Genomic DNA, 26,267 nt, shown 5'->3' with positions numbered 1-26,267 from the left:
CTGGGCCTGGGCCTTGTCCCTGAGCTTTTGTGATCAAGGCTAAAGCTCTACCACTTGAGCCACAATTCCACTTCCAGCTTTTTGATGGTTCACTGGAGATAAGAGTCTCAGCCTTTCCTGCTGGGTCTGGCTTCAAACTGTGGTCCTCAGATTTCAGCTTCCTGAGTTGCTGGGATTATGGGCATGAACCACTGACACCTGCTTCCTTTTTTTTTGTTCTTTATCTACACTTTCTTTAAAAACTCTGACACTCCCTTCCTGCAACCCTGCTTCCTTCCCCTCCTGATTGCTTCCCCCCTATCCATGGCTCTTATCTGGGGAAGCCCTTCCCACTGAGGGCCTGGCACCGGAATGTCCCCAGAGGCTGCTGTAGAGTGGCTTGGGCGAGAGTCTCCCTGCTGTGAGGGCTGACCCTCCTGGGGCCCTCTGCCTCTGTCCAGATGGCCCATGCCCATCAGGTTCCTGGAGTGAGTTCTCATTGTTAGCATTTGTCACTCGCCACATTCATCTGTCAAGCCTTACTGGCCACAGTGGAAAGAAAGCCTGCTCCATTCCCCGGCTGGGGACACACCAGGAGCCCCAGTGACAGAACCAACTTGGCCATCCATCCCAGAGACAGCAACTCCCATGAGGGCCATGGCAGGATGTGTGAAAGGTTAGACAGAAGCGAGGCCAGGTCCCGTCTGGCCTCCTGTCCCCTCTGAGAACAGATCTACCCTGGGTTCTGTGATTTCTTGGCCTAAAACCTGGCTTCCTAGGACTGTGAGGGCCATGGGCCCTCTGTGGCCTTCGTGGTGCTGTCTACCCTGTCACCCTGTCTCTAGCCTCTGTCCCCCAGTGTGGCCCTTCTAGACCAGTGCCCGGTGGCTTCTGCCCAGAGGACCTCTGGGAAGGGAGGAGGAAATAGCAGATGTAGGAAGTCAGGAATAGGGGAAATCTGGTTCCCATCCACAGCCCCTTGGGGCAGAGTGAGGGGTGCAACCTGATGTTCACTCGGCTTTTTAGCCCTCCCTGGTCTCTGGGGTGGCCTGGGCCCACGGGTGCAAGGGGAATGCTGGGGAAAGAGGCCCCAGCCCGTGCCTACCTCGTGGTGAGGACACAGGGGAGTACAGAGCAGGGACGGGGACGGGGCCCTGCGGTTCAGAACGGGGCACAGGCTGGGTGACCAGCCAGGACCACTGTTGGGAAGAAATCTTGGGTGTCTCACGTACCCTGCCAGCATGAGACAGGCTAGGCTGGGCTGAGCTGGATCACTGCAGTGGCCCTGAGCTGATGGAAGGGAACCCCTGGTTTCAGCACCCCACTTCAGGAGCCACAATGAGTCTGAACATCTTAGGGTGGTAAAATATGGATATGGCCCCAGAGATAAGACATGGGTGTCCTGGCGGCCAGGGGTCTCCTAGCCAGCCTGGCTGCTCAGGCACCGCTGAGCTGTGCCACTAGTCATTTCCCTGTTGCCCACAGAGCTGGGAAGGGCTGGCCGCGGCAACACCGGTCCCTGTTGCCTTTTCTGTCCACTTTGGCATTCAGTCCAAATAGAATTTTGTGAACCTTAGGGCTTGAACTCAGGTCAGGGCCTGGTGGCTGTGCTCTACCACTTGAGCCACGGCTCTACTTCCAGCGTTTTTGGTAGTTAATTGGAGATAAGAGTCTCATGGACTTTTCCTGCCTGGGCTGGCTTCAAATCGCAGTCTTCCGATCTTTAGATCTCAGTCTCCTGAGTCGCTGGGATCATAGGCGTGGGCCACCAGTGCTCAGCGTTTCACATTTTTGTTTTTAAATTGCCAAGCTTGACAGAATAGTGAAGAGCCCTTGGCTTGCTCATTGTCACCATTTGCCCATCTTTGCCCTTCCTCACAGACAGATGATTGTGGAGCGTCCATTTGAAAGCCAGGTGCTTGACCCCTACGTATCTCAGCCAGGTATGTTTCAGGAGGTTGGATGCTAAGTACCGGTAGCTGGCTCAGCACCCGTGTCTGGGCTGGTGGCAGGGTTCAAGAGGTGGATCTCTCATTCAGATTTCCCCAATTGTCCTCCACAAAATGGGTTTTGTGACTGTTTTCCTGGTCGGACAAGCTTTATGCCTTTTATTTTCCTTATTCGGTTTATTTCCTTAGGGTCTTTTAACCCAGAAAGGCCTGGGTGCTGGGTACAGGCTTGTGAGGCTCGGGCTTTGCCAGCCAGCTGTCTTCTAGCATGGCGCCTGCGTGTTTGCCTGGTTGAATAAGTTCATGTTCTGTTTGCATAGTTTCAAAACTAGCCCGAAAGTCGCTTCGTTGTGTCTCCCAGAAGGTCCCAAGGCGCGGGTGTTCCCCCTGGAGGTTGCTCCCCTTTGTCCTTGCCTGTGAGTCAGACAGACACCCCTCAGCATGAGTAACTTTATATTGTATTTCTACCGTGTTCCAGCTGACTGTAAAGATGATTGTACGCACTCGGCAGCAAGTCTGACCGGTTGGGCAGGTGTGTGGACCGGGGCACAGGCTGGCATGGCTCTGTGGAGACAGTTGGGGGACAGGTTAGCGTAGTTCTGTGGAGGCAGCTGGGGGACCGGGCACAGGTACCAGGGGGACTGGATCAGGTGTAGGGTGGGCCTGCCGCCGCCCTGGCTCTGAACTGGGTATCGTGGGATACGGGCCAGCCTTCCTCCAGACTCCAGGTGGTGGCTCTGAGCTTTTGTCACCAAGTCCAGGTTGCTGCCTGCTGGAGTTGTGCAGGTCATCTCCAGCCTGGACTTGCCCTGGCCACCAGCTGTCACACCACTCCCCTCCCTCCCTGTGCCTCCCTGGCTTACACCTGGGATCTGGGAAGCCAGACGGCCACAGCCTGTTAGGACCCAGCTCAAAGGCTCAGGCCCAGGACACCCCCTGAGATGCACCTACCTGAGACCTTCTCTGTGCTTCCCAGGCCTCCTGGTGCTGTTTTTTCTCTACTCCTGGGGGTCTACTCCTAGGGGTCGCTGAGGCTATGAGGGAAGACACTTAACTTGTGAGAGGGGAATACTTGTGAGAGTGTCCACACATGCAGGCTGGGGGTGGGGCTTTGAGGAGCCTGGCCCACTGCCTCCTGGGTGCCCCACCCCGCAGGGTCGGTGTGGCACAAAACAGCCTACTCCCCTCCTCAATTCCTAAGAGTTGGGGCTCCCCTGTCCCATCCTGGAGGCCTTCCCCACTGTGTTCTCTCCACTCTTACCTGTTGCCAGTTGTGGGGCTTCAGTTCTGGGCCTGGCACTGTCCCTGAGCTCTTCAGCTCAAGGCTAGTACTCTACCACTTTGAGCCACAGTGCCACTTGGGTTTTCTGGTGGTTCATTGGAGATAAAGAGTCTCACAGACTTGCTTGGGCTGGCTTTGAACCGTGATCCTCAGATCTCAGCCTCCTGAATAGCTAGGACTATAGGCGTGAGGCACCAGTGCTCAGCTTCTTACTTGCTTAAATAAAAGTAAACACAGGCTTCAGATCTCAGTCCTCACACCTCAGCTTCCTGAGTCGTTAGGATTACAGAGACGCCAGTGTCTGGCTGTCTTAATATCCTAAAGTAATTCCATGTGGCGAAGCTGCCCTGACCCTGTCTGCCCAGGCCTGCCCTTCAGCTGGACATCTGCACCCCTGGCTCCCGTCGGAACCAAGGCCCCTGCTATGCCAAGTTGTAGCTGCCCGACGTCCTGCCTGTCTAGTATACTATGCCCTACGATTTTGAATATGAGGTCAGTGCAGCCCATTCATGGATACTGCCCTAGGAATACGTGGGAGAGCTGGCTGGCACCAAGTAGGCACTCAATAAACACTCGTTATTTGCATATGCCAAACTGAAATGCAAAAGTGGCTTTGCATTGTGGTTCTATTAAGTTTTGGCTCCAGAGCTCCCGTTTCTTTTCCAGGGGTCCCTCTATCCAGCATCCTTGATGACTTTGGAGTCTCGGGGACCCATTCCAACTTCAGCCTTCTTGACAAAGATGGCAGAGTCACTGTGCCCCCTTCCAGCTGCACACACACCAGATGGGGCTTCAGTATCCTGGGGCCCTGTTGGCCCTCATTGCTTTGTAATTGCAGCCCAGGCCTGTGAGCCAACCTAGACTGAGAGCTCAATAGACAGGGAAGGCTGAGCTCGCTCAGTCAATCAATCAATCAATAAACCAATCAGTCTTCCTCCCGCAGCCTCTCCTCCAGGCATCTCTCATTACCCAGGTCTGATGATCAGGCAGAAGCAGCCTCTGCGTAAAGGTGACCCCATTTCAGGTTTGTCATGACAGCCAGGAGGGACAAGAGAAAAGCAAGACAAAGAAGAGAGCCCTGGATATTTGTCTGACGTCTCCAATGGAAGTCTGGGAGCCTTGGTGCCTGGGCTGAGGCTGTGTGTGAGTGCTGCCACCCCACAGCTGGTGTGTCCCAGTGTCCCAGGCAGGAAGTACAGAAAACTGCACTCTCCTCCTGGGCTAGTCAAGACCCAAAGACTAAAGGAAAATCTAGATCCCAGACCAGCTGCAGTGGCATACACCTGTGGTCCAAGCTGAGAGGCTGATGTGGAAGGAGATTCCCATCTCAAAGGAGAGAAAAAGAGAAGGAAGGATGGCAGCCAGCCAAGTGTGGCAGTGCACACCTGGAATCTCAGCAGTTGTGCGGCTGCGGCAGGAACCTTGCAAGTCCAAGGCCAGTCTGGGTGACATGAGACTCTTGACGATGTAATCATGTGAGTGCAAGCCTGACACCACAGAGGCCCTTCCTTCTGGGAGGACAGTGACGCTACAAACAGCCAAGGCACGGAATGAACCCTACACCGTGGGAGTGGCTTAAATAGAGAGTACCGGCCCAGCAAGCATGAGGCTCTGAGCTCAGGTCCCAGGGGTATCGAGTGAACGAATGAATGCAAGATAAAGCATAAACATAATAGTAACATCAGTAAACTAATCACATTTTTCAAAAAGGAACAGAAAAAAGTAAACTTTTCTTCCTGTACTTGGGAGGCTGAGGTAGGAAGAGCATGAGTTCAAAGCCAGCTTGGGCTATAAGGCAAGACCCAGTCTCAGAAAAATCAAAAGTGAGGGCTGGGAATGTGGCTTAGCGGTAGACTGTTTGCCTATGCATGAAGCCCGGGGCTCAATTCCTGGACACCACATAAACAGAACAAGCTGTTGACAGTGAAAGTGGAAAGAGTGGCCATTTTTAGAAAAAGAAAATTAGTCTGAGGGTACTTGTTCATGGTCCTGGAAAGTAAGAGGATGTGCTTAGACACAGTGCAAACAGTGCATTTCAGTTAGATTATAATGTAAGTGTACAGGAGATGGGGAAGAAGCGTTCTTCATCAACAGATACTATTGTAGGGAGTACAATAGGGACTCCCTATTGTAAGGACTCCATCTTGACATGGTAGGGACTGTTGGGGGGGAGTAGATTAGGTCAACCTGACCCCAAAATTCTGCTTCTGTAAATGGCTTGCTTAACTTGTTTGTTTCTTGCCCTATCGCCTGCGTCAACCTCCTACATCTGTGTTATGCCTTTACCTTTATAAACCCCAAATTGAGGACTGCTCCGGGTCACAGTGGCAGCTCGCAAGCATGCACTGAGTCCCTGGCTAGTCAGCCCACTTTCCACTGTCGAAGTTTCAGCTCCTGAGTCTATGCTGTGTCCCTGGCCGGTCAGTTTGCTTTTTGCTTTGCTTCCCCAATAAATCCATCTTTTTGCTTGAAAAGAAAACGAACAAAAAAACAGAACAAGCTGGAAGTGGCGCTGTGGCTCAAGTAGTAGGGTGCTAGCCTTGAGCAAAAAGAAGCCAGGGACAGTGCTCAGGCCCTGAGTTCAAGCCCCAGGACTGGCAAAAAAAAAAAAAAAATCAAAAGAGAGCTAGTGCCAATGACTTACACCTATAATTCTAGCAACTTAGGAGTCTGAGATCTGAGGATTGCCTTGGCAGGAAATTATCACATAGCTGGAAGTGGAGGTGTGGCTTAAATGGGAGAACGAGAGAGAGAGAGAGAGAGAGAGAGAGAGAGAGGAAACTCAGGGACAGTGCCCAGGCCCTGACCTCAAGTTCAGTCCTCAGCACTGGCGTGCACGCGCACACACACACACACACACACACACACACACACACACATCAAAAAAGAAAGCCCACCCTTTCCTCCTTCTGAACAGCCTCTCTTGAGGCTAACTGGTCTCTGGGCTGTTCAGGAATGTCATTCATTGCACGAGAACCTGGTGGGCTGGCCTTCTTCCCTGGGCACCACTATGGGCCGGACAGACTCAGTACAGGTGGAGTAAGGCCCTCAAAACACCCAGGGCCACAGGGCCCCGGGCTCTCTCAGCCACTGCCAGGCCTGGGACAGGGACAGCTGACCCTGAAATAGAGCTGATGGCTGCCAGAGAACGCTTCTCGGGGTGTCATGAGTTTGGGGGGGATCTTTACAATAGCTCTTTGATGTCTCTCCCACGAGCCAGCTGTATTTTCCGTACTTCGAGTGGTGAACTTAACGGTTTTCAGCCTCTCCCTCCCCAGAAAGGAGAGAAGGAGGAAGGAAGAATGGGCCGGCATTGTCCTGTGATTGGCACTGTGTGTGAATGGGGATCGCTGCTCCTTTTCAAGCGCCCCTTTCCATCCCCTGCACGCTGCATTCACGCTGGAACATTCTTTCAAAGCTTCTGTCTTTCTCTCCCTCACCCTTTGTGTGCGCCCTCCTTCTTCTTGCTTCTGCCTTTCATTCCCGCTCTGCCATCTCTCTCCCTCCGATGGCTCTCTTCTCCTCTTTTTCCCTCCCTTTGCTTCTTCTATTCAGTTCCTCTTTTTTCTTTTCTTTTTGCCTTACCCCCCCCCTCCATTAAAAAAAAAAATCTTTTCTTCTTCTTTGCTTTTGAATAGCGCTTGTGTTTTCAAGGGAAAGAGACCAGGAGAGAAGTGCTTTCATTGGAGAAGGGAGCCCATGGGTGTTTTGTTGTTTTTTTTCCCTCCATCACACTCCCCAGCGTGCACTGAGCTTGTGGGTCTCCATCAGCCCCGCTTTGAGGGGTCGCAGTATGTGGGAAGCTCCCCGCCCCCCCCCCCCCAGGCCAGGCGAGAGGCACATGGGAACCCCGGCAGCTGGGAGAGATGGAAGGAGGCAGATGTGAGATTCTGTGTTTTCTGCCTGGCCTGAGGTAGGGCTAGTGTTAGGGGGAAGGTCAAAGGTGAACATGAATCCCCAAATCTCTGTTAGCACCAGGAAAGGGCTTGTTAGAAATGGCGGGCGGTGTGAGTTCACGCGAGAGCTGGTCCACGGGCACTGTCCACAGACATCCCATTAGCCTCCCCCCCCACCCCCCAGCCTCCCACTAGCTTGTCCCACAGCTTCAGGAGCAGTGGGCCCCCAGGGTGACCAGGCCTCAGAATGGCCCTCTGGAGAGGAAGGACCTGCCTTCTGGCTTCACACAGAAGCTGTGTTGACACATGGCATATGACAAGGCCAGAAATGACCCCCTGCTAAACTCCTACGCTGCCCACAAAACCTGCTTGGGACCCTGCTTCCCCAGGTAGAGTTAATCACAGCTCCCTTTGTATGCCTGGGACTTTGATACTTTTGATGTTGTTGCTATGATTCACCATGTGTCTGAGGTCAGAGACTATACTATGGTTTTTTATTTGTATTTGTTCTGTTTTGTTTTTTGGTGCCTGTCCTGGGGCATGAACTCAGGGCCTGGGCACTGTGCCTGAGCTCTTTTGCTCATTAAGGCTGGTGTTCTTGAGCCATAGTGTCACTTCTGGTGTTCTGGTGCTTCATTGGATATAAAGAGTCTCACAGACTTTCCTGCCCAGGCTGGCTTTGAACCATGATGGACGGATCTCAGCCTCCTGAGTTACTAGGATGACAGGCCTGAGCCAGTGGCTTGCCTGGCTTCAGAGACTGTGCTGTCATCTCTGTGTTGTCATTCTCCCAGGCATTCCCAGGAGAATGCTGCTCCACCCACTCCCCCGGCGCCGTCCACGCCTGCTGCAAAACGGTGTTGCCACACACCAGTTGTGCAGTGTTTTGAACCTTAGAATCTGAGACCTGGAGGTCAGAGGGGACATTGCCCCTTCCGAGGCGCAAACCCGGCCCGCTCCTCCTCTACACCCCTGCCTGGCATGGGAGTGGGTGCCGCCTGAATGTTGAAGCGTGGGCGCAATTTGTCATGGCAGCTGTGGAGCTGACAGTCGGTGAGCGCCCCAGAGGCTGTGAATCCTGCTGGCTCCTCCGGAGGTTACCCTCCCCCCATATCCCCCTCCCCAGGCTCCGTCATCTAGAGTGGCCAGGGCCTCCCCCAGGAAGATGGGGGGCCAGATGAGGCTGGCAGGAGCAGGAAGGGGTGGCAGCCAGGCCTGAATGGAGGACAGGCCATGAGTCAGGTGCTCCGAGCTTCCTGGAGGGCGGGGCGGGGTGGTGTTTGCCAGCTCTGTGGGTGACATGGGCTGTGACCTGTCTAGGCCTCTGTGAGCCACACATGATGTCCTGTGTGGGGGATGAGGTGGAAGGGATGGAGATGGGTGGGGACACCACTCCTCTGTATGTCTACTGGAGCGGAGCCCTCACATGGGCCTCAAGGGCAGGGCTCGGGGACTACCAGGTTATTCCAGTTTAGACAAGAGTACTCATGCTCCTCCCCCCCACACACCTGCAGATGCTGGGGAGCAGCAGGGACAGGGCCCCTAGCAGGCTGTTCTCCTTTAAGGCTGGACATCGGGACCTGGCTGTGTGGCCCCGTGCTAAGAATAGCAGTGAGGCCTCCGGGCAGCCAGGTCCTGTGTTTAGTACTTCCCAGGCAAAGACCTGGCATCCAGCTCCTATCTACAGTCCAGGCCAGTGCCTCATGACCTGCTGGGAAAATTGTCCTCACAACCTGATCTGCTGGGGACTGTAGGTGTGCACACTAACCTAGGATGCTTTGTCGGTTGTGGGGCTTGATCTCTGGGCCTGGGCACTGTCCCTGAGCTCTTCAGCCACTTCTTGTTTTCTGGTGGCTAACTGGAGAAAAGAGTCTCACAGACTTTCTTGCCCGAGCTGGCTTTGAACTGCGATCCTCAGATCCCAGCCTCCTGAGTAGCTAGGATGACAGACAGACATGAGCCACCAGCGCCTGCCTACCTAGCTCTGAGTGTCTTATTTAAACCACCACTAAAAGCTTGGACTGTAATGCCTCATACCCTGTAAAAGACATAAGGACTGGCTAGACTGTATTGTTCAGTTCAAGGAATATGACAAGGAGAAGAGTGCATATGTTTTCAGAGTTGAGAGGTGTGGCCTATAATCCCAGCCCTTAGGAGACTGAGGATTTAGAGTTCAGGGCCAGTCTGGGCTACCTTGCTTGATACTATCTCCAGAAAGAAAGAGGTAGAGGAGGGAGGGAGGGAGAGAGGAAGGAAGGAATAAAATTGTTCAGAACAGGTGCAGCCCTTTAGTAGGTGAGTAATAATGATATTTTCGGTCCCTGCCTGGTGACACTGTGGATGGAACAGTGAAGGCAGAGGCCACCGTATTTGTAGGTCACAGGGAGATACTGTGTGTATCACCCTGTTTGGATGTCACCCAGTGTCAATGATTAGATGGGACACTTTTTTTTTTTTGGTGCCAGTGGAGATAGTCTCAGGGACTTCCCTGCCTGAGCTGGCTTTGAACCATGATCCTCAGATCTCAGTCTGCTGAGTAGCTGGGATTGCAGGTGAGAGCCACTGGTGCTGCCCTGTATCTGGAAGTAGTTACCTACAGAGCATGCTTTGAGCAGCCATACTCTGAAGGCTTCCTCTGCCTTCCTGGACCTCAGAAAGGCCCAGAAGCAAGTTGGTAATGGATGGTAGTGCTGTGAACCCACCGGGGGCTTGGGTCAGGGTTAGATGAGATAATGCATTTGGCCTGGGCCAGGACAGCACCGCTGAGGGCAGCAGGCCAGTCTGCCCCACTGGCATGAGGATTTTGTCTGCACACGCGCTGCCCAGAGCCTGCTAGGAAGCCCTCGTGCAGTCAGGCCTGGAAAAGTCTCTCTCTGTAAACTGGAACGGGCCCAGGCCATCCCTTCCCTGCCTGGCTTTCTGAGTCCTGGAAGAGCTTGCAAGTTTCCTGTGGGCTGAGGTTCATTTCCAGCATCTCCATTCTTTCCTTGAACCCCACCAAGTTGTTTTTACCATGTGTTCACCCTTGGCCTCCGTGTTCACCTTCGGTCTGTCTGCAGGGGCTTTTGTGATAGGGAGAATGTATCACACATGGGGCCCAGGCAGTCTTGTTTCTTGTGTGCATGCACGGGTTGCAGTGGTGAGAGCAAGGAAATGGGTTGGAGGCATGGCTCAGTTGGTAGAGCGCTAGCGATGAGCAAATGTTTCAGGTATCCAGTTTAAGACCCAGTCTCAGACCTTTGAAAAAAAAAAACTGGGCTGGGAAGGGTGGCTTAGTGGTAGAGTGCTTGTCTAGCATGCATGAAGCCCTAGGCTTGATTTTTCAGCACCACATATGCAGGGAGAAAAAGCTGGAAGTGTCACTGTGGCTCAAGTGGTAGAGTGCTAGCCTTGAGCAAAAGAAACTCTGGGACAGCGCCCAGCGCCTGAGTTCAAGCAACAGGACTTGCCAAAGAAGAAAAACAAAAACAAAAAACAGCTAGGAGCAATTGTTTTTCTTTTATTTTTATTTATTTATTTATTTTTGGCCAGTCCTGGGGCTTGGACTCAGGGCCTGAGCACTGTCCCTGGCTTCTTTTTGCTGAAGGCTAGCACTCTGCCACTTGAGCCACAGCGCCACTTCTGGCCATTTTCTATATATGTGGTGTTGGGGAATCGAACCCAGGGCCTCATGTATATGAGGCAGACACTCTTGCCACTAGGCCATATCCCCAGCCCCCAATTGTTTCTCAAATGCAGTTTCACCTCGGTACCTGACTCCCAGTATCTTAATCTTTTCTAGCCTCACCAGAGAAGCAGCTATTGGGCATGGGCAGGTTGCTTGTTTCTCTCTCTCTCTCTCCCTCCCTCCCTCTCTGTCTGTGTGTCTGTGTGTGTGTCTGTGTGTGTGTGTGTGTGTGTGTGTTTGAACTCATGGGATTTGAACTCATGACTTCATGCTAGCTCAAGTTGTCCGTAGGTGCTCTATCACTGGAACTTTGCCTCCAGCGCAGCATTTGGCCAGTTATTTTAGAACTATGATCTTTGGGACTTTTCTGTGGGGGCTGCTATTGGAACTTGAGCCTGTGGCTCTCCTGAGTGTCTGGAATTACAGGCATGAGCCACCAGTACAGGCAGGGCCTTGAGGAAACCCTCACAGCCTGCAGGGAATGCTGGGCGTCTTGTTTTTTTCTAGTCATCTCCACTAGAATCAGGCTAGCATTCAGGTCACCTGCATCTGTGTCAGGTCTGGGCACAGGCTCAGGACCTGTCCAGTGACCTTCCCAGAGCCTCCCGCTAACCCTCCTGTCTATCCAGCACCACTGCCTCCCCGCCAGCCTCTGCCTCCGCCTCTGTGAGCCAGTCCTGGGGCTTGAACTCAGGGCCTGGGCTCTGTCCCTGAGTTGCTTTTGCTCAAGGTTAGCACCCTATCACGTGAGCCACAGAGCTACTGCCGGCCTTTTCTGTGTATGTGGTACTAAGGAACCCAGGGCTTCATGTATGCTACACAAGCACTCTACCACTAAAATGCTCCCCCCCCCCCCCACACACCCTCCGTGTGGCCCCTGCCTCCTCGGAGCAGCCCACCTGGCTGGACTGCGCCTGGTCAAGTTCAGGTAGGTGGACTTCTACTCCTCCCACGGGGCTTCCGCTCTGCTCGCTGTGTGTACATGTCACCTGCGAGGGGAGCGGGGAGAGGATGGCCGCCCCGTGCGTCACTCCGTATGACGTCCACGTGTGTACACTCTGCCGAGCCAGCCTGCCAGCCAGATGGCCCCTCCTTCCCCCGTCCGCCAGGCTGTATGTGAATGGAGGAGAGGCTGCGTTACTCTGCGCCTGGCACCCATTGGGACCTGACTCCGGTGTGTGGGTGACTGCAGAATCAATGCTGATCGTGGCACGGGGGTGGGCGGGGAGACAGCACTGCCAGGGGCTCGGCAGGCATGAGGGCCAGGCATGGAGGCCGGCTGGTTGGCTCTCTGGGTGGAGGGGAGAGGGCTTGGGAGCACTCCCCCAGTCTCCTCCTCATCCACCCCGCCTGCTCGCCGCTCCTCTTGTCATCAGCCCCTTCCCATCTCCAGGCTTCAACTAGGGTTGGTGATCTTCGGGCCCTACCCAGGGCCCAGTCGTGATGGCCTAGTAGCAGTAACAGCCCTTTCACTGTGGCCCTTCTGTGTGCTGCAACCCTCCTGTGCGTAGCCTCCTCGCCCAACGCCCACCAGATGTGTTATTTCCCTTCCCTTCATTGTTTTCTATTTTTATTTTATTTATTAGTTTGTTTGGGCAGCACTAGGATTTGAACTCAAGGTCTTACACTTGTTCATCTGACACTCTGCTACTTGTGCCACACCTCCACCCTGTTCGTGTGTTGTGTGTGTGTGAGTGTGAGAGTGTGTGTGTAACTGTCTCCTGGTATCTTAATCTTCTTACAGGAGAGTTACAGGCACGAACAGCCAGTGCCTGGCTCGCCACCTGGATCCCAAAGGGGACAGACCTGAGGTTAGATTCAGTTTCCATTTATTCTCTAGCATATTCGGAAACCTGGGCAAGTCCCTCAGTACTTCTGAGCCTCAGTTTCCCACTCTGTGAAATGCTCTTCGTTGCTAAGATGCTGTGTTCTGTACACACAATTTCAGTGGGATCTCATCTCAGCCAGCCTAAAGGAGGGGCTCAGTGTGTGGCCGTCTCTTCCTGCCATTGTCCATGGCCCCCCTGTTACACACTGGAGACGAGGCCTGCGAGGTTGGGGAGCTGTCTGAGAAAGTACAGCTGACAGTAGCCCGGCTGGGGGCGGAGGACATGGAGGGGGGCCGCTCCTGGCTTTTTCCTTGCCCTGCTCTTCTCTTCCTCCTTGGGCTCCCCAGAGGCTGGCCAGCCTTTTAGGAGAAGGTCATCGTCACCTCTGGGGGCTTGGGTCCTGGGTCTCGCTGTGTCCTGGCACAGGCAGGCCCTGGCCAGCTGCAGACAGGATGGGCCAGGCGGGAGGGACATTGATGACACAGCTTTTTCCGTCACACTGCCCATGGGGCTCCCCCCTACACTGGGAGAGAGGGAAGGGGGCAGTGAGGAAGAGCATGGCTGGTCGTGTGACTTGGGTGCATGGCAGCTCCCCCGCCCCCCGCTGGTAAGACAGACCAGCCCTTTTTTTTTTTTTAATTTTTTTTTTTTTTTGGGTGGCCAGTCCTGGGCCTTGAACTCAGGGCCTGAGCACTGTCCCTGGCATCCTTTTTTTTTTTTTTTGCTCAAGGCTAGCACTCTACCACTTAAGCCACAGCGCCACTTCTGGCCGTTTTCTATATATGTGGTGCTTGGGAATCAAACCCAGGGCTTCATGTATACGAGGCAAGCACTCTTGCCACTAGGCCATATCCCCAGCCCACAGACCAGCCTTGGTTCTGCCTCTGGCTCTGGACAGGCTTCCTTACCTGGGCACAGGCACATGGCTGGGGTGGTCCTGCCCTTGCACCATCCTGAGTGGGGTTCAGCTTCTCTGGAGGAGCTGGGGTCCCTCTAGGGTGCCTCCCCCAGTGGGCCCTGTCTTCCAACCCCCACCTGGGTGTCTTCCTTCCTCTCCTGGGTGAGGGCTGGGCTGTCTTTCCTGATCTAGGTCCTGACCCTGAGGGGAAAGCAGAAAGGCAGTGGGGACCCAACTAGAAGAGAAGGCATGATGGGACCGGGGTTTTCCCTTCCTTCCTTTTTTTTCCTTCTTTAAGCAAGAGATGAGTAAATGTTGCCCTGAGGCCACAAGAGGACATTGGAGGAGACCAGAGGGAAGTTAGAGGGTGGGAGAGGCCGGAAGCAAGGGGGGGTAGGTTGCATTCCCTCCTGCCATGGGGGAGAGATGGAAGGAGAGAGATGCAGGAACAGAAGACCGGATGGCAGAGCCAAGGATGGGGTTGCCATGGAAACGGAAGAGAGGAGGAACGGAGGGAGAGGAAGACAAGATGGAGAAGGCGGAGGGCTTTGGGAGGGAGGGGCTCGAAGGAGCTGGGTGAGGAGGAACAGAAGCTTGATGGCTCTGGGGTAGCAGAAAAGGGGAACAGAAATTCCACCAAAAGAAAGCAGAGAGGGTAGACCCAGCCAGGTGAGGGAGGGTTACCTTGCCACCCACAGGGTGCTTGCCTCAGTTCCACATGTGTGAGATGAAAATGTTTCTCCCTGCTCCTAATGGACCCCTTGGGTCTAGAAGAAAGGACACGTGCTGGCCACGGGGCCTGGCAAAGTTCAAGCTCAATACATAACTTGTTCCTTCTTTTGAGATTCTTATCTATGGCCCTTGAACTTGTGCAGCCAACTTTGGATTTTGCTGTTGTTGTTGCTGTTTTTGTTTGTTTTCTGTTATGTGAACTCGGTGACTTTGGTGTTCACCAGAGCTCTACAGTTTGAGGAAGAGATTTCTTTTTTGTTTCTGGAATTGGAGGAAAGACAAGGAATCTTCCAGAAACATGAGGCCTGTTGTCCCTAGCCCAGGGGGGAGGAACTAGTCCTACAGCTCAGGAAAAGGAAGTGGGGGAGGGGGAAGCCCATCAGTCTCAAAAAAGAGGGGAAAGAGGGCTAGCCAAGATGAGCGGCAGCCCCTTGGGGCTTGTGGGTTGGTGGGAGGAGCTGGGGCTCAGCCAATCTGTCTACAGAGAAAAGGGGAAGCTGAGGCACCGAGAGACTCCCGTCAGGAATAGGCTGTCCCCTCCCTGGGGCCCAGTGGTGCTGGCAGGAGCTGGAGGTCTTGCACAAGGCCTCAGTGTCCAGCTCTCCCTTCCTCTTCCTCTCTGGGGTGGGGCCAGGGGGGATTTACCTGTCAGATCAGGGTGAGGACAATGGGGAAACAGGACCAGCCAGCCAAGTTTCACTTCCGGGAAAAGCCGGGACTTGCATTTCCCCTTTTGCTGAGTTCTGCTTTGTCCCCGGGGGCAAAGGGCCCAGAGCCACCCCACCCTATTCCAGTCACACAGCTGGTGACAGCCCAAACTGCCCAGCCTGGGCAGTTTGCCCTAGCCAGCTGCCCCAGGTGAGGGCTTTGCTGGGTGCACTAGCTGACACCTAGCAGGTTCTCAAGGCGTTGACTTAACACACGGACTTAGTATTCAATTGCAGGCATAGGGAGGAAGGAACCAGATGAAGAGGCAAAGCTGTCCCAAAGCCCTGGACTGTGCTCAGGCCAGCTGCATGCAGGGGTGGGGACCCACTAGGCCCAAAGGCTGGCACCGTCACAGTGCCTGAGTGCACAGAAGGCCCAGAGCGCCCTGTGTCTTTGGTTGGTTTGTGTTTTATTTCTCTGTGGTTATTGTGTGTGTGTGTGTGTGTGTGTGTGTGTGTGTGTGTGTGTGTGTGTGTGTGTGTGTGTACTAGAGCTTGAACTCAGGACCTAGGCCCTGTCCCTTAGCTCTTTTCATTCAGAGCTGGCGCTCTACCACATCTCCACAGTTGGCTTTTGGGGAGTTAGTTGGAGATAAGAGTCTCACAGGCTTTCCTGCCTGGGCTGGCATCAAACTGGGATCCTCTGTTCTCAGCTGGGAACCAACAGCACCTAACTGATTTGTCTTTGGAAACCCAAGACTGGCCTTCAACTCTTCTCCTCCTGCCTCAGCCTCCCAAGGGCTGGGATGAGAGGAGGGTACCACCATACGCAGATCTTGGCTTTTGAGATGCTGTACTGGGAGGTGGGGGAGACTATCTGGGCGTCACCAGATTATTCTGGTTGGTTCTTTCTTCAAAATGGCTCTTGTCCTTCCAATCCCAAATCGGACTGGACGGACTTCAGGGATCTCACCTGGCGTCTGCCTCACTCTCTGTGTCCCAGGTGACACGAGCTGTGCTGGCCCTGCCCGGCCTCCCTCCACTCCAGAACAGGGTGAGAGAGGGTTTCCAGGTGAGGAAGAAGCTGAGTGACAGGGGTAGACCCTGTGCCGGCTTTTGCAGATGAGGAAACCAAGTCACCTGCCCAGGGCCACAGAGCTGGGCCGTGGTACTGTGGAGTGGGAACTGAGCACTGCATAATGCAGCTGGTGTGGGGGGGGGGCGCTGTGTGGGGGCAGGAAGGGGTCCTGCTGAGTCTCAGAGGTTATACTTCCCTCCCTCCCCAGGGGCAATGCCCAGCTGGGGGAAATGGCTAGCCTGACTCCCAGGCTTTGTTTCTTGGCCTCCACAGCCTCTTTCTCTCCTTTCTTCCCTCTCCCTCCCTCTCCTTCTCTCTTTCTCGCTCTGTCCCTCCCTCCCCCCTTCAGCTCCTCCTCTACCCCTCCTTCTTGTGTCTTCATTTCTACCCTCTCCCCTGTGCTCTCTTTCCCTCTTCTCCCCCCTCCTTTTTCCTCTTTTCCTCCCTTCTTCCTCTCTCCCTCCTCCATGATTTCCCTTCCCCCACTCTCAGCACAGCTACACTCAGACAGCTTCTGTCTCTCTCTCTCTCTCTCTTCCTGTCTGTCTGTCTCTCTCTCTCTCTCCTTGCCTTTGATATTTGCTGGCTCAAGTGGTGTGTGGAGACCAGGGTAGCCCTGGAGAAGGCCCGGCTGCATCTGGCTAATGGATGCCCTGTCCGAGGCCAGGGTCCTCTGAGCCCCTGTATTTTGGGCTTGGGGGATTTTGTTCTGTGTCTTTGATCTTGGAAGGGAGGTGCCACCAGGGGCTGTGGGCCACCAGCAGCACCCACTGAGATCTCCCTAGGCTCTGGGCATCCCACAAGGAAAGGCATGGGAGGGAGTGAACCAGAGGCTGGTGCAGGAGAGTCGAGCCCGCCAGGGGGCGCTGCCGAGCTGCTCCTCTGTACATGGAGACTACAGACAGCAACACTTAACACCTTTCCCCACCAGGTGGTCAGTGTGAGAGAATGCTGGGCCCACTGGCCAGGCGGAGGCACCTGCTGGCCCTCGGTGACCAAGGCAGCCTCTGAGAGCCCAGGAGGCCAAGTCAGAGCCATGAAGTGACCAGACAGGGCAGCAAGGGGTAGAGGCCCAGGTGGGGTCCCAGCTCTACTCCATTATGTGGCTGTGAAGTTAGCCCGGTGAGCACTCTATGCTCCTAGGTGGGTTGTGGCTCCCATTGGCACCTCTCCCCACCCCCTCTCCCGACCTGACCACCTGTTGCCGCCTGGGCATCTGTATTCTGCCGTCTCCTCACCACCCCTGTGGAAATGGAGAGCACAGAGGCCTGCGTTGGAGGCCATGTGAGCCATGAGCCACAACACTCAGATTTGAGCTCAGAACGCAGTGCCAGCTTCCTAGCGTGGTCTTCACCGAGATCAGCAGGTCCCGCCTCTGGGGAAGTCTAGAGAAATTGCTGAGTTCAGCGTTTGTCCAGTACCACAGCGCATACACAGGGCGCCCGGTGCTGTGTCAGGCCAGCCACACACAGGGCAACGACACCCCCAGCTTGCTCAGAAAGTGGGGTGGCTGCCAGGACCACCACAGCTGGGTCCAGTGGGCTCCTCTGTGGCACAGGGAACGCAAAGCCCGCCTCCCACCCCACTGCTCCAGCTTAGCGGGTGATTTCTGCACAAATGAGTAAACAAGTGCCCAGTTCTCAGCGATTGCCCTCACAGCAACCAAAGTTTTGCTGAACGTGAGGCCTGAGGATGAGAAAACCCCTCAATTCTGTGTCCCACAAACGACGATGTTTATGTGTGTGCGTGTACACGTGCCAGTTCTGTAGCCTCGACGCTCAGATCCTCCAGGTCTCAGCCTCTGTGGCGGACTTTTCTTAACATGTGCGTACGGCTTAGGATTTTGAGATGAGTCCCGTCACCTGCTATGACTATGGAGCTGTCACATCTTTTCTCTGGAGGCTTAGATGGGGAAACTGAGGCATGAGAGTATCTGCACAGCTACCTGGGGCAGCTTCGTCTTGAGTGTGCCCCCCCCCCCAACCCAGAGTTCCAGATGGACCCCAGCCCCTGACAGATGCTGCCTGCTGATCCCACAGTACACAGAGCGGCTCTAAGCTTAATCTCCAGTGTCTGTCTCAAGACAGTTCCTGTCTGGGGTATTTATAACCTCAGGAAGAGGAAGCTCCGTGGGGCGCTGGGAGGCTGGGGCCCCAGGCCTGGGCCTGTTTCCTGGGGAAGAGCTGTCAGTTGGCCACATGCCCGGCTCCAGCCCTGGGAGGAAATCAGGCATTGTAGGTTGGGGCCACCCAGGGACGGTCCTCTGGTGTGTGCACACTGCCCTCCCTCTGGTGTGTGTCAGCCCCCAGCTGGGGCATGGGGACTTCCTGGGGGCACACCAAGGTGCTCCAGAGTTCCGGAAAGCCCTGGTGGGTGCAGTGCAGAGCGGCTCAGCTGGGGCTGGCACCTCGGGGTGGGAGGGACGACTGTGGTGTATGCAAAGCACAGGTTGCACAGGGCTGAGCAGGTGCATGCCCCGGCTGCTGGCGCCCCTGGGAGGGAGGGCGCATAGTGCCAGGTGAGGTGGGTGGCTTGGCTTTGTGTACCGGAACTGATTAGATCAGAGACTGTGACTTTGGACCTGGAAGCTAGTTTGTTTTTTTTAAATCAATATGAATTTAGAGGGGTGCGTGCGTGCGTGTGTGTGTGTGTTCCCTCCCACCACCACTACCACCACCCTTAGGTGCTAGTTCTGGGGCTAGGTGTACTCTCTGAGCTTGGTGCACAAGTGCTCTTCTTACTTGAGCCTCAGCTCCACTTCGGGCCTTTTGGGTAGCTAATTAAAGCTAAGAGTCTCAAGGAGTCGCCTACCCTGGCTGGCTTCGAACCACAATCCTTAAAGCACCCAGCCAAAGTTAACATATTTAAATATGTAATGTTTCCTTAATCGAGAAAAGTAATAGCCCTCTCCATAAGACAGACATTTTACACCCAAGCTGACGAGGTGGCAGCCGATGTTCGAGACCAGATTTATTTTTGTATGTTGACTTGTTTTTATCCTATATATAAAAAGCCATTCTTACAGCCAGAGCCACCGCCAATGTGACAGTTGTTTAACACCTCACAGTAGTCTCGAGAGCTGTGTAAAATTAATTACCCCGGTGGCAGAGCCGGGGGGATGGCCGCATGGTGGAACGTGGTCCCTATCACATTTGAGTTGATGGTGGTTTTGATCGGTTCTTCAAGTAGTGGAATTGTTAAGTTTTTGCTTTTCTGAGTTTTTGCAGTTTCTGGAGACTTCTGGAAGGACTTAGAGGGTACAGATGGCAAATCACGAAAGTGCAACCTCCCTGTTTTACAGGTGGGGAGACTGAGGCCAGGTGGGGGCGGGGCTTATCCAGGAGTCCACGGGGGGAGGCGGCACTGGCTACGCACTGTTGGCTCTGTAATTATAAGCGTATCCTGCTCTCCAGGCAGAAAAAGATCTAGGGAGTCTGCGCTATATAGAATTAGCCCTTTCCCTCCTCTTCCCTCCCCTCTCCCCCCCTTCCCCCCTTTCCCTTTCCCTCCCCTCCCCTTCTTCCTTTCCTTCTTTGCTTCTTTTTGTGCTGATACAAAAATGGTTTGAACTCACAGCCTTTGGTCCTCCCTTGTCTTTTTTACTCAAGGCTGGCACTCCACCGTTGGCGCCATGGCTCCACTTTCAGCTTTTTGCTGGTTAATTGGAGATTTAAGAGTCCCTCTGATGTGTCTTTCTGGGCTGGCTTTGAATCTCGAAAGCCGATCTCCGCCTCCTGAGCGGTCAGGATTCCAGAGACGGTCCACGGGTGCCTGGCTGTGACCTGGCAGCTATAATCAGTGTGCCCCTCTCTCCCACAGCGATGCCCTCCTAGGCGGCCTGCGCGGGATGGAGCGCTTCAAGGACTCAGGGACACAGACCGACGCTGTGGTGGTGCTCTCCCTGGCCCAGGCTGCCGTCCTGGGCCTGGTCTCCGAGAATGAGCTCTTCGGAGCGACCATAAGCGCCGAGGCCTTCTACCCTGACCTAGGGCCTGAGCTGTCCGGGACGACTATGGGGGACCCCGGGCCGCCGGGCCCCGATGTGTACCAGCTGGCGTGCAATGGGCGGGCGCTGGAGGAGCCCGCCGAGGAGGAGGTGCTGGAGGTGGAGGCCGCCTTCGAGAAGCACACGCGGCGGAAGACGCGGCCACCCGTGCGCCTGGTGCCCAAGGTGAAGTTTGAGAAGGTGGAGGAGGACGAGGAGCAGGAGATCTACGAGGTATCGGTGCCCGGGGACGACAAAGACGCCGGCCCAGTGGAGGCGGCAGCGGAGGCGGCGGGCGGCGGCTGCGAGGCCCTGGTGCAGAGCAGCGCCATGCGGATGATGGACCTGAACGCCTTCAGCCGCAAGCTGCGGCCGCTGCGGCACACGCCCCGCACGCCCCGGCCGGAGCTGGACACGGCGCCCTTCGAGCCCCCTTTCCCCGAGCCGCAGCCCGGCATGGCGCTGCCCGGGCCTGAGGCCTTGCCTGCTGAGTGCGGGTTCGAACCAGCCCACCTGGCCCCACTGAGTGACCCCGAGGCTCCTGCCCTGGCGTCCCCGGAGCCCGGGAAGCCGGAGTCCGGCTTCGTGTGGCAGGAGGCGGGGGAGTTCGAGGCAGATGCGGCAGGCTCCACGGCCGAGCGGCACAAGAAGGCACAGCTGGACCGGCTAGACATCAACGTGCAGATCGACGACAGCTACCTGGTGGAGGCGGGCGACCGGCAGAAGCGCTGGCAGTGCCGCATGTGCGAGAAGTCGTACACGTCCAAGTACAACCTGGTGACGCACATCCTGGGCCACAACGGCATCAAGCCGCACTCGTGCCCTCACTGCAGCAAGCTCTTCAAGCAGCCCAGCCACCTGCAGACGCACCTGCTCACGCACCAGGGCACGCGGCCGCACAAGTGCCAGGTGTGCCACAAGGCCTTCACGCAGACCAGCCACCTCAAGCGCCACATGCTGCTGCACTCCGAGGTGAAGCCGTACAGCTGTCACTTCTGCGGCCGCGGCTTCGCCTACCCCAGCGAGCTCAAGGCCCATGAGGTGAAGCACGAGAGCGGCCGCTGCCACGTGTGTGTGGAGTGCGGCCTGGACTTCTCCACCCTCACCCAGCTCAAGCGCCACCTGGCTTCCCACCAGGGCCCCACGCTGTACCAGTGCCTCGAGTGTGACAAGTCCTTCCACTACCGCAGCCAGCTGCAGAACCACGTGCTCAAGCACCAGAATGTGCGGCCCTTCGTGTGCACCGAGTGCGGCATGGAGTTCAGCCAGGTGCACCATCTCAAGCAGCACTCCCTCACGCACAAGGTAAGGCTGCCCGCGTGCTTCGGCATGGCCGAGAGGCGCTCAGACACACTCATGTCCCCCCGCCCTGTGCCCACTGGTTTAGCTTCATGAGGGTGCTAGCGAGAAATAGAAGGGAGCGTCTGTTTTCTTGTGGTTCAAGGCCATCCAGGGAAAGAAAGTCTATGAGACTCTTTTCTCCAATTAGCCACCAGAAAAGTGGAAGTAGAACTGTGGCTTAAAGTGATAGATGGCTAGCCTTGAGTGGAAGAGCTCAGGGACAGTGCCCAGGTCCTGAGTTCAAGCCCCATACGGGACCAAAAAAAAGTAAAGCAAAAGCGCAAGACCCTGAGTTCTGGCACTAGTTTGTTTTATTCCTAATAATAGGGTTTAAATTTGTGCTTGCTAGGCAGGTGCTTTGTGGCTGAACCATACCTCTAGTCGTGTGTGTGTGTGTGTGTGTGCGCGCATGCAAGCACTTAAACTCAGGGCCTGGGCACTGTTCCTGAGCTCTTTTGCTCTACCACTTGAGCCATAGCTTTTTTGGGGGGTGATTGGAGATGGAAAACCTCACGGACTTTCCTCTCCAGGCTGGCTTTGAACCGCAGTCTTCAGATCTTAACCTCCTGAGTAACTAGGGTTATAGGTGTGAGCCATCGGTGCCCAGCTCTGAAATTAGTTTTTTAAATAGAAGAACTTACTAAAAGAAAAAAAAAGTTTTTTTGAATGAAATGTTGATAGGACGCTTGCAGGACCAACAGAACACTGTTTGGGAGTCATCTTCTCTCATTCCTAGATGGGAGGCCAGAGGCCTGGATGAGCCCAGGGAGGGGACACAGCAGGCAGAAGGGCAGAGGAAGCTCTTTGTTCCTCCCCCTGTCTGAATCCGTCCTTTAGGAATGGGCAAGATAGATTGGGTGCTCGAGGACTGCTCCATGTAGGACATTCTGAGGGAAAAAAACACAGGTGGTCCAAGCATGCATGACTGATCTCGTGTGCCCCCAGGTGCAGGCCTAAGTGCACAGGTGCGCTGGTGGCAAATTGTAAGGCCACACCATCCTTGCACTGGGTTCCATGTCCTGCATTATCCCGGGGTTACTCGGGAGCACCCCCAGAAAGCTTGTGTAAAGTGAGGCCCTGACCGTGATGGGCGTCCGCTTGCCCCCCTCCCCCCAGGGTGTGAAGGAGTTCAAGTGCGAGGTGTGTGGCCGTGAGTTCACGCTGCAGGCCAACATGAAGCGCCACATGCTGATCCACACCAGCGTCCGGCCCTACCAGTGCCACATCTGCTTCAAGACCTTCGTGCAGAAGCAGACCCTCAAGACACACATGATTGTACACTCGCCTGTGAAGCCATTCAAGTGCAAGGTACTCGGGTGTCGCCTTGTCTGTGCTTGGGGCACCCAGGTTTCTGGGGTACCCTGGGTGATGCCTTACCTGGCTTGGGGGTGGTCAGGTCAGGGTTGCCAGGTGAGGTCCACAGCCCAGAAGTTGTGTTTCTGGAGAGCCAGGGACCCAAGGGAAGGTCCTTGTGTAGTCGCAGAAGGGGCCCGGGTCTGGGACTCTGTGTGGTGACATCTGAGTCCTGGACTTTCCCACCCAGCTCTGAGAGAGGGGGCGGCGACCCACATAGCAGTGGATGGATGACCAGCCAAAGGGGGCTTTGGCCTACACCAACGGCTCACACCTGTCATCCTAACTACTCAGGAGACTGAGATCTGTGGACCATGGTTAAAAGCCAGCCTGGGCAGACTCCTATCTCTAATTAACTGGCAAAAAAAGCTGGAAGTGAAGCTGGGCACTGATGGCTCATGGTCTGTCATTTTAGCTACTCAGGAGGCTGAGATTTGAGGATTACAGTTCAAAGCCATCCTGGGCCGGAAAGTCAACGAGACTATCTCCAGTTAACCACTAGAAAACCAGAAGTGGCGCTGTAGCTCCAAGTGGTAGAGTGCTAGCCTTGAGCAAAAGAGTTCAGCGTCCAGGCCCCTAGTTAAAGTCCCCCCCCAGCCCCGCCCCCCCCCCCCCCCCCGACAAAAAGAAAAGCTGGAAGTGGAGCTGTGGCTCATGGGGCGGAGCACCAGCTTTGAACTATAAAGCTAAGCAGGAGCTCAAGGCCCTGAGTTCACAAAAATAAAGGAGAGGGCTTTGCCCTGCTGTGGAGGAGGCACCTGGGAGAGGACCAGGGATGGGGGCTCCCACAGGCTCACGGCTGCTGTGTTCCAGGTGTGCGGGAAGTCCTTCAACCGCATGTACAACCTGCTGGGCCACATGCACCTGCACGCAGGCAGCAAGCCCTTCAAGTGCCCCTACTGCTCCAGCAAGTTCAACCTCAAGGGCAACCTGAGCCGGCACATGAAGGTGAAGCATGGCGTCATGGACCTCGGCCTGGACAGCCAAGGTGGGTGGGCCGTACGCAGAGGACGGAGTGGGAGCGACAGCAGCGTGCCGCCCTCGGGAGCCGCCTGGCCAGCTAGGGGAGCAGGGAGGCTGGCCAAGGCCGAGACCTCAGTGGGGTGGGCTCAGAGCTGGAGAAGGGGGGACCCCGGGGGGACGTGCTGGCAATAATGGTGGGGTATTTATGTCTGCTTCCTAGGAGTGACATGAGCTCATGAAAACAATACTATTAATAAAAGTAATAACTTACATTTATCGAGTGCTGTGTGACTGGTGGTCCTCACAGTGGGGTTGGCTCTGGCACTGCCTCCCCCCCGCTTCTACAGAGGCAGAAACTAAAGGGCAGAGACAGAAGGCCATTAGTAGAGCGCTGGCCGCCTCGTTGTCGCGAGATGACGTTTGATAAGGGGCGGATGGGAAGAAAGGACAGAAGTAGGGAGGGATGGCAAGAGAGGAGGTAAGAGAGAGGCCATGGAGCTCACCACGGACACACAGAGGGCGGCGCTGAGCTTCCCAGCCACAGAGAGTGTCACAGTCGGGTGCACTCTGCACAGTGCCTGCCGGAGAAGGTTCCCTGTGCTCACAAGAGAGAGGTATACATAGGCCTGCCACTAGGATCTGTGAGAACATTCCAGCACAGCTGGTAGAAGTTTCAGAGGTGTTCACAACAGCCTCTCCCTTCAGCCCCCACACCACAGAGCTAACCATTGACCTCTGACATGGCAGGGTGACTGGCCATGTTGGAATTTCTCCCTAGATGGCAGCAGGACCCCAGTGAGTGCTCCATGGGCGGGCATGGATGCCCTGTGCATGGAATCTTGGCATCCTTGCCCCTGGTGTCTGTCCAGCCCCGCCCCCTGGTCAGGTGCTGTTCTGCATGGGGTCCTGGGTGATGGTGGTGTAGCTTGGTGGGGGGGGGGGGGGCAGTTCCCCTAGGACGACGGTTGAGGCCCGGCTTCCGCTGCAGGAGGGCAGGTGGGAGAACTGGAATCTTCAATAGTGCCTGGGTCCTCACTGGTCTGCTAATTAAAGATCTCACTTTGAGAACACGTGACCTCAAGCCAGAGCCATGGTCCCGGTTATCACAGGCTCTTTAGTGGCTTCTAGCAGTGGCGTCTGTCTCCTCTGTAGCTGAGCCACCAGGGGAGATGACGGAGCCAACCTGGCCTACACAGATGGTGCCAGGATGGCCGGACCACTGTCTCCAGCCCGCCACTAGCCACTCTTAGGGTCCACAGCTTCCCAGTGGCCACCAGAGGACACGGTGCTGGTGAGGGGCGATTAGCCTATCACTTGTAGGTGCCAGCAGGTTCTAGGTGGGATCACCTGTGCTCTATATGGCTGTCATTTGGGGAGGTAGATCACTGTAAAAATATGTAACAATAATAGATTGTTTGCTAGGCCCGACTGGACTGAGCCAACAAACTTAAAGATGACCGGGGGGTGCCCGGTAGAGACAGGGAGAAGCTTTCCCCCAAGTGTTTCATATAACTTCCTTGCTCATAACCAGCTGTGTAATTGGAGGGCAGGAAAAGAACTGGCCCAGGCTATGGGGGTTGGGAACCCAGTGAAGTGGATGTAGCCAATACACAGTTCAGCCTGGCATGAGCTAGGACATGGAGAGGCAATTGGGAGCTGACGTCCACAAGGATGTCAGAGTCTGTCAGGCCCCTCTCTCTGCCCTCAGCACCAGCTGGGATTTTCCTCCTAGTCCCAGGAGGGCTGCCAGTGCGCACAGGAGTGAACCAGTCAGAGCCTGCTCCCTTTATAGTGCTTTGAACTCATTGGAGAGAAGGTTTAAGAAACTGACTAGCAGTCATCTCCAGACCAAGTGACCAGATTAGATCGTGGAGTTCACCTCCCAGACTCTGGGTGTCATAACTGGGCTGGTAGTACTGGGATCTACTGGTTGGAGAGCAGAAACACAGCCTAGTCAGTGCCTTGCCATAAACAGGAGGAAGAACTATGCCCCAGATGATAATCCAGCCAAGGTCAGAAGCCCTGAGTGTACTTAGCAAGGTCAGATTCAAATGCATATTCTCAGTGGGTGGGCAGAATATGTAGTGGGTGAGCTGTAGTCCCTGCCAACCAACCTCTCTGGGTGAGCCTCTGCCTGCCAGCCTCCGGAGCCTCCCGTTGGCTAGGCAAGTGCTCTACCACCCAAGCTAAGCTTCAAGTATACCTGGAATACCTCCATCTGGCTGTTGTTAAAACAATAAGAGCTCTAGAAAATAAGATTTCAGTTTGATAAACTAACCAGCGGCCTCTGTGGAGCTGCCTTGGGTGTGTACACACGTCCTTGGAGAGGCCAGGAGTAGACTGGGTGGAACTGGTTTAAAGCAGGAATGCTGGCAGGAGGTCAGAGGACAAACTAACTGCTCTCTCCAGCACCTTCTGGCAGAGCCGTTGCAGTTGGAAACAAGAACACTGGCGGGGTAACAAACTGATGAACCTCTCTGAGCCTCAGCCTTTTGATTTACTTACTGAGGTTGCTGTAAGCATTGGATGAACTGGGTATGGGAAGGGTTTGGTGAGCAGTAGGTGCTAAACTAGTGGCCTTACAGAGCCTTGAGGAAGTGCACAAGGATTTCACGTTGTGAGAGTGAAAGGAGGCAGAGCTAGGAATGTGGCTTGGTGGTAGAGTGCT

At 55.1% G+C, this 26,267-nt stretch overlaps 1 protein-coding gene across 2 annotated transcripts in view; it reads left to right on the top strand.

The window, feature by feature from the left end:
• Window positions 1-26,267, top strand: part of Znf710 (zinc finger protein 710) — a 39,811-nt gene that overhangs the window by 12,243 nt on the left and 1,301 nt on the right. Inside the window, exons 1-4 of one of the 2 annotated variants that reach the window (XM_048368598.1) lie at window positions 7,770-8,159; window positions 19,777-21,247; window positions 22,400-22,591; window positions 23,450-23,624. In XM_048368598.1, the coding sequence (XP_048224555.1) occupies window positions 19,805-21,247; window positions 22,400-22,591; window positions 23,450-23,624 (1,810 nt within the window). In that variant the 5' untranslated portion in view covers window positions 7,770-8,159; window positions 19,777-19,804. Of the gene's footprint in view, window positions 1-7,769; window positions 8,160-19,776; window positions 21,248-22,399; window positions 22,592-23,449; window positions 23,625-26,267 lie in introns of those variants that run through there. The other variant, XM_048368597.1, reaches the window with a different exon arrangement.

This window comes from Perognathus longimembris, chromosome 20 (assembly GCF_023159225.1).
Source record: "Perognathus longimembris pacificus isolate PPM17 chromosome 20, ASM2315922v1, whole genome shotgun sequence".
Classification (NCBI taxonomy): Eukaryota; Metazoa; Chordata; class Mammalia; order Rodentia; family Heteromyidae; genus Perognathus; species Perognathus longimembris.
The sequence above is the reverse complement of the archived record's forward strand: the minus strand, read 5'-3'. Positions and strand labels throughout refer to the sequence as shown.